Consider the following 8,348-nt stretch of genomic DNA (forward strand, 5'->3'; position numbering starts at 1 on the left):
AAAAATACTTATTAGTAACATGAAAATTACATTTCTTTGGGAGGGTTTGCCTTCGCCATGCTTCCTGGAAGTAGGGGTAGGAACTTGACAGCCTCATGTGACAGGAAGGAAGTGAATACCTTTTTTTTTTTCTTGTATGTCATTGAGAAAAAAAACGTGGATAACATCTAAAAAAATACTTACAAAAGGTAAATGACAACTATAAACTGCGGCAACTATAGTTGCCGGTGGGCTTAAATGGGTTAACTGAAAATGTAGTGTTTACTATTGTCATTTTGCATTATTGACACCAGTGTTAATGTCTGGTAGTCCTCAAATAACATTATAGTCCCATCTCGTCTTGTTAACGAAGACGCGGCATAAATTTCATCAGTTTTTAACATCAGATATTAGTTTTATCTCGTCAATGTCTCGTCTTCGTCACAGAAAAAAAATGTTCGTTAATGAATATTTTTCGTCTTCGTTAACGAACATTTTTTTCTGTGACGAACACGAGACGTTGACGAGATAAAACTAATATCTGATGATAAAAACTATTACGAAATTTATGCCACGTCTTCGTTAACAAGACGAGACTATAATGTTATTTGAGGACTACCGGACATTGAAAATACATCCTATAGGCTACTGTCTTGTCCTTAAAAATGTGCGTCCCTGTCATTGGATCCCACTCTAAAGCGGTACTGAACTGCAGTGGAAACGCAAACCGATCCGAGCCGTGTCGTAACGTACTGAGCCGTGCCGAGTCGTACCACGCAGTGGAAAAGCGCCATAAGTCCATAGACTGTGATCTAGTCTCAGTATGGCAGCCGCAGTGGATGGATAGACTACCAAAATGTGAACTAACGATCTGAAACAATGGCCTTGGCACCTGAAAGGGTAGGGATATGGTGACCAGACGTCCCGTTTTTCCCGGGAGTCACAATTCGTTGTCGATTAACTTAAAGTTAGTGAAGGCGGGATAGGCGGAATTGTGCTGATAAAAGTGCTCTCTCTCGCGCACGCTCCACTTCTTCAGTTCTCATATACAGCTCGCGATCAGTTCCCAGCGCTCAAATACACACACAGCAGTCCAAACAGTGGCGGCTGGTGCTAAAAATTTTTGGGGGGGCGCAAACAACTGAAAATCAAACTGTTAGTAACTGCAGGAATGTAAAAGCCATTTATCAGGTGAGGATGTATCATTACTGCTTAGCTAAAAAAAAAAAATGAAAATACGACTGTTAAAGCATGCAATAAACGTACCACAAATCAGTGAATTTTAGTTCAATTTGGGTTTATTATCAGTAATGAAGTAATCAAGAAAACCATAATAAAAAAAAACAGAAATGTTGCCTAATCACTGGCCAGTAGCACTACTTGAAAATAAATTTTGCTCTCCTTTCTTTCTGGCTTGCAAATTTCTCAATGACCTTCTGGTTAAAGTCAGTCATCTCAGTCACCAGTCTCTTCTCCATTGACAGCATGGCCAATGCATTCAGCCTCTCTTGGGTCACGCTATTTCTCAGGTAAGTTTTAATTCTTTTCAAGGTTGAGAAGCACCTCTCAGCTTCTGCTGTGGTCATGGGTGTGGTTACAAGTATCTTTAGGAGAGTTATGGTCTCTGAAAAGACTTCCTCAAGATTGTTCTCCATAAACAGCTGGAGTAGATCCAAAGCACCACAACAGGCTCTGAACTCTTCCTTGCAGTAGATGAGACTAAGCTCTGTCTTCAGCTTACTCCCGTCGAGCACTGAATAGGCCTTCAAAGTCCTGCTCAGTGCATCTTCAGGAAACGCCATTGTGTACTGTTCAAACCTGTCTGCTTGAAGCAAGGTGGCACTAACAAGGTGGTTTGTGAAGGAGAACCATTCCATGGTGTGTAAGAGTATGGTATCACAGACCTATAGATTGAAGGATAAAAACAAAAATTATGTAGTGATGACAAAATGTCAACTTCAACTGCTACATTTAAAATGACCAATTTAAGTTATAAAGGGAGACCAACTTCATAAACATGTTCATTCTTAGTAAACATGTCAAGCTTCATGAACTTCTGATGCTCAGGGCGCTAACAGCAATTTTTAAAACACCAGCCATTTATTTTAATCAAACTCAGAGATGAAGGCTGTAATACTAATGTTGTCCACAAGAGGAAACCAAAGAATAACAAATCCTTTTAGATCAGTTTAAAGACTGTGTAAATGGTTAAAAATATAGCCTTGCAGTATATAAAAAATGCATATACATTTATTATGGTTTCATAAAGCCCAATATAATCAGCTTATAATCAACAAAACTGATCTCCAAAATACTTTTTATTATTAACTTTTTTATATAATGCTTCTATAATGAGACACTTAAAGACTCTTATTTGAAAAGAGACATGGTCATTGTATAACTGTATCATCTACACAAGCCATTGTGCTTGCAGCAAATTAATTTGCAACAAATTAAACTGCATTGTTTCATTTACCTTCTGTGGGTAATTGTAAATGTCTTTGGTGACTACAATATTATTGCTCCTCACATTGATCCCACAAACATGGAATAGTAATCCTCTCATAGTAAAGTTATCAAAACCAATGGGCAAATTTATTATTATTATTTATATTATTTAAATGTTTCTTTATCTTAAGGATCTACTCTTTCGTACAATACTTAAGCAACATTTTTTTATAAAATCAAAGACATGAGATTTTTACATTTACAAGTACCCATAGAAGGTAAATAAACAATGCAGTTTAACTTGTTGGTAATGGTTTATTTTGACTGCGATAAAAACTCACTTCTGCTGCAATCCGTTCATGGACCTCTGGACTGAGTGACCGCCGCCTCTTCGGTTGAGAACCACCTTCACTGCTTTGGGCAACCAGGGAATGGAGAGAATTTCTGTAAAGGAATAAGAAAACGTATCAATAATAATAATAAAAAAAATAATAATAATAATAAATGCAAAACAAGGAATACAGCTGCTACCTGATCTTCTGTATGTCCTGCTGGAACTGCTGGATGCTCCCCCTGATGTGGACTGAATCTATGTCCTTCTTCTGGAGTTTGGCATAGAGGAGGTCCACATGTGGCATGATGTTGTGGAAAAGTTGCAGAAAAAAAAACTTAAAATCCTGATCCTCCAGCAGCATGGCAAAGGTTCCTGCCTCTCTGACGGTAACAGGGTCAAAGTCACCTGAGTCTCGTATAGTTTGAAAACAGCGGATGAGGTCCTCTCTGTGCTCAAACACTGAATTGATGGCACGGCTGTGGAAGTTCCATCTGACTCTGCTTGATGTTGGTAGTCTATGGGCAACTACTTTATCAAGGACATCTGTGCTCTTGGGTGATCTTGAGAAAAAGATGGCAAATCCTCCAAGGTCAGAAATTATTATTTTTTTCTCACTTTGGGTATGTGAGAAGTGGCCTGTTGCATTATCAGATTGAGTTGTTGTGCATAGCAGTGGATGTAATAGCATTTGGGTACACATCTTGCATCTTCCTTTGAACACCTGCAGTGGCACCCCTCATCATGCTGGCTCCATCATACGCTTGGGAGATGAGTTTATTCTTCTGAACCTCTGGAAGGATGACAGCAAGATGCTCTTTTAGTGCTGTAGCGATGGAAGCAGCTGTAGTTGAACGCAGAGGAATAAACTCAAAAAACCTCTCCTGTACGTTGCTTTTGGCGTCAATGTACCGCAGCACAAGCACAAGTTGACACTGTGTGGCAATATCGGTGGTCTCGTTGGTCTGGATTGAGAGAAAGTCGCTGCTCTGTGCTTCTTGGATTATGTGCTCCCTCACAACAGACAACATACAGTCCAACAGCTCGTTCTGCGCGGTTTTCGAAGTTCCCTTAAACACTGTGGCATTCTCGAGGTGCTCTTTCAAAACTCCAAGAGAAGCAAAAAAATCGACCAGGCCACGTAATATCCCGGGATTGTCTGACGTCTCGCTCTCATCATGGCCACGCAAAGCCAGCTCAAACACGCCACAAAATTTCAGACAGTCTATTATTCTAGACAGGATATGTCTATTTTTAGTGACCTCTTCATTGTGCCTTCTAATGCCAATCCTGTAGCCTTCATCTAGCTGTTCAGCAATGCTAAGCTTCCCAAAAAACTGGAGCCTCATAGCTTTGTCAAGATGGCTTCGGCTAATTTCATGCTGCTTGCACTTTTCAGAGAGATGTTTTAAGTCGCGAACCCCTGTTGTTGTCCACAATGTTTCGGTGCCATGACTTTGAAACAGGTCTGAGTATGGTATCACAGACCTACGCAGTAAAGGATAAAAACAAAAATTATGTAGTGATGACAAAATGTCAACTTCAACTGCTACATTTAAAATGACCAATTTAAGTTATAAAGGGAGACCAACTTCATAAACATGTTCATTCTTAGTAAACATGTCAAGCTTCATGAACTTCTGATGCTCAGGGCGCTAACAGCAATTTTTAAAACACCAGCCATTTATTTTAATCAAACTCAGAGATGAAGGCTGTAATACTAATGTTGTCCACAAGAGGAAACCAAAGAATAACAAATCCTTTTAGATCAGTTTAAAGACTGTGTAAATGGTTAAAAATATAGCCTTGCAGTATATAAAAAATGCATATACATTTATTATGGTTTCATAAAGCCCAATATAATCAGCTTATAATCAACAAAACTGATCTCCAAAATACTTTTTATTATTAACTTTTTTATATAATGCTTCTATAATGAGACACTTAAAGACTCTTATTTGAAAAGAGACATGGTCATTGTATAACTGTATCATCTACACAAGCCATTGTGCTTGCAACAAATGAATTTGCAACAAATTAAACTGCATCGTTTCATTTACCTTCTGTGGGTAATTGTAAAAGTCTTTGGTGACTACAATATTATTGCTCCTCACATTGATCCCACAAACATGGAATAGTAATCCTCTCATAGTAAAGTTATCAAAACCAATGGGCAAATTTATTATTATTATTTATATTATTTAAATGTTTCTTTATCTTAAGGATCTACTCTTTGCTACAATACTTAAGCAAAATTTTGAATAAAATCAAAGACATGAGAAGACATTTACAAGTACCCATAGAAGGTAAATAAACAATGCAGTTTAACTTGTTGGTAATGGTTTATTTTGACTGCAATAAAAACTCACTTCTGCTGCAATCCATTAATGGACCTCTGGACTGAGTGACCGCCGCCTCTTCGGTTGAGAACCACCTTCACTGCTTTGGTCAACCAGGGAATGGAGAGAATTTCTGTAAAGGAATAAGAAAACGTATCAATAATAATAATAAAAAAAATAATAATAATAATAAATGCAAAACAAGGAATACAGCTGCTACCTGATCTTCTGTATGTCCTGCTGGAACTGCTGGATGCTCCCCCTGATGTGGACTGAATCTATGTCCTTCTTCTGGAGTTTGGCATAGAGGAGGTCCACATGTGGCATGATGTTGTGGAAAAGTTGCAGAAAAAAAAACTTAAAATCCTGATCCTCCAGCAGCATGGCAAAGGTTCCTGCCTCTCTGACGGTAACAGGGTCAAAGTCACCTGAGTCTCGTATAGTTTGAAAACAGCGGATGAGGTCCTCTCTGTGCTCAAACACTGAATTGATGGCACGGCTGTGGAAGTTCCATCTGACTCTGCTTGATGTTGGTAGTCTATGGGCAACTACTTTATCAAGGACATCTGTGCTCTTGGGTGATCTTGAGAAAAAGATGGCAAATCCTCCAAGGTCAGAAATTATTATTTTTTTCTCACTTTGGGTATGTGAGAAGTGGCCTGTTGCATTATCAGATTGAGTTGTTGTGCATAGCAGTGGATGTAATAGCATTTGGGTACACATCTTGCATCTTCCTTTGAACACCTGCAGTGGCACCCCTCATCATGCTGGCTCCATCATACGCTTGGGAGATGAGTTTATTCTTCTGAACCTCTGGAAGGATGACAGCAAGATGCTCTTTTAGTGCTGTAGCGATGGAAGCAGCTGTAGTTGAACGCAGAGGAATAAACTCAAAAAACCTCTCCTGTACGTTGCTTTTGGCGTCAATGTACCGCAGCACAAGCACAAGTTGACACTGTGTGGCAATATCGGTGGTCTCGTTGGTCTGGATTGAGAGAAAGTCGCTGCTCTGTGCTTCTTGGATTATGTGCTCCCTCACAACAGACAACATACAGTCCAACAGCTCGTTCTGCGCGGTTTTCGAAGTTCCCTTAAACACTGTGGCATTCTCGAGGTGCTCTTTCAAAACTCCAAGAGAAGCAAAAAAATCGACCAGGCCACGTAATATCCCGGGATTGTCTGACGTCTCGCTCTCATCATGGCCACGCAAAGCCAGCTCAAACACGCCACAAAATTTCAGACAGTCTATTATTCTAGACAGGATATGTCTATTTTTAGTGACCTCTTCATTGTGCCTTCTAATGCCAATCCTGTAGCCTTCATCTAGCTGTTCAGCAATGCTAAGCTTCCCAAAAAACTGGAGCCTCATAGCTTTGTCAAGATGGCTTCGGCTAATTTCATGCTGCTTGCACTTTTCAGAGAGATGTTTTAAGTCGCGAACCCCTGTTGTTGTCCACAACGTTTCGGTGCCATGACTTTGAAACAGCAAACACGGAAAACAATAAAAGGCATGACTTACATCACATCCAGCCAGCCAACTCCATTTGCCATAAGAAGTGCTGGAAAAGCCCCGAGTGTAGGCGCGAACGCGATCACTTGATTGCTGGTGAATTTGCAAGTACGGTCGATCTGGTCCAAACTCCTTTATCCTTTTTTTTTTTCATCCGAACGCCTTGTGAACGGGTATTTTTGTAAAGATAAAACCGAACTTTCTTTCATCTCGAGATATTGAGCTTGCTTCCACATTAATTAGTACCTGTCTGTCAACTGACGAGCTGCCGCTGAGCGGAATGAAAGTCTTTGAGAACGGTCCAATCACATGAGGCCAAACATATAAAAACAATATTGATTCGCTCTAACAACAAAAGTGGGAGGGTTCGTGGCAGAGCGCTGTGCCCCAAGGACAATTTGAAACAAGCCAATTAGAGCTTAGCCTCAAATCACATGCTTTTCAAAAGTTTGTGTACCTACATAGACACTCATTAGTCCAGCGCTCCGCAGACACATATGAAAGAAATATACCCACATAGTAATTTTTATCTCTGGCCTAGCTCCAGCCCACAACAAGCTTTTGCTTGGCCCACATACCGCAATGAATTACGGTACTAGTGTGGACCAGGTCTGGATTCCAGACAAGGGCCACACATGGGCCATAACTGGCCCAAGTCTCAGCCAAGTTAATTACCCATAACTGGCCCTGAATTGGGCCAGATCAAAATGTAACAATGGAACCAAAACACAACCTTAAGTAAACCATATCAACACCAATCTTTAACCAGAAAGCCCAAAACTGAGCCACACCTGAGCCTGATCCAGGTGAACTAAACCTGGCAGCCAAAATATGGGCCACAAGAGGGCCATGACAGAGCCATATCTCAGCCACCTGTATGACCATAGCTGGCCTATTCTGGTCCTATACGCTGGACCAGATGGGTTCCACATGTCAGCCTCAACAAAACCATAACCCACCCCTCCCAGATGAATAGTCACAACAACGACAGTATTCTGAACAAATATTTAATCATGTTTAATCAGCAAACCAAGTTGAATGAATCTCACACCTAACATGCTTATTTGTTTTGCTTGGGCAGTGTGTTCACCCTGTTGGAATATGGCAGTGTGAATTGGCTTTTAGGTGCTTTGGAACACAAAACAAAAAACAGTAAAAATATATATATTGTTTTTAATGTTAACGCAATTAACACAAAATTCTTAAATAAGGTACTTTCTCTATTTTTGCTATATTTAAGTGTTCATGTCTCTGAATAATATCTGCATGCACCTAAGTCTGAAGAGTACACATAATATCTAGTAGACAGAAATCCTTGTGAGTGAGAAGTCTGGGGTGGAGGCTGGATCTGGAACGGACTTCTGTCCAGGCTATCTGTCTTCACGAACTGCCCTGAAATACAATTCAATCAAACAATGTAGTGTGAGGCTCTTACATTCACAATGCTAATTTTGGCCTCAGTGGTGAAGTGTGCAGAAAATTCTGCCAGACTGAAATTTAGTCTGGTGAACAGTCTTCAAAAGTGCAAATCAGATTTGAAGTTTTAAGTACCTTTCAGGCTCGCGTGAGGTTTCCACAAGCAACAAAGTCTACTTGAACAAACGCTTCACTAAAGTTTAGAAAATAATTTACACACAGACCATTACAGTTTGAAGTGAGGTACGTTCACAGTACTCTGGTTCTTTCTTACCGTTATTAATTTTAATTTCAAAGATCTTTTTTTATAATCATCTGTGTCTTT

At 39.9% G+C, this 8,348-nt stretch overlaps 1 protein-coding gene across 1 annotated transcript; it reads right to left on the reverse strand.

Moving 5' to 3' along the window:
• Positions 1-1,355: 1,355 nt before the first annotated feature.
• Positions 1,356-5,924, reverse strand: LOC107698541 (uncharacterized). The gene is made up of 4 exons (XM_016499569.1): positions 5,579-5,924; positions 5,318-5,531; positions 2,769-2,871; positions 1,356-1,883 (listed from the first exon to the last, which is right to left on the reverse strand). Exons 2-4 carry the CDS (start codon positions 5,479-5,481, stop codon positions 1,356-1,358), a joined length of 795 nt encoding a protein of 264 aa, XP_016355055.1. The 5' UTR covers positions 5,482-5,531; positions 5,579-5,924.
• Between the last annotated feature and the right edge of the window lie 2,424 nt (positions 5,925-8,348).

The sequence above is a fragment of the Sinocyclocheilus anshuiensis genome, unplaced genomic scaffold, assembly GCF_001515605.1.
Source record: "Sinocyclocheilus anshuiensis isolate Anshui unplaced genomic scaffold, SAMN03320099.WGS_v1.1 scaffold10, whole genome shotgun sequence".
NCBI classification, from domain to species: Eukaryota; Metazoa; Chordata; class Actinopteri; order Cypriniformes; family Cyprinidae; genus Sinocyclocheilus; species Sinocyclocheilus anshuiensis.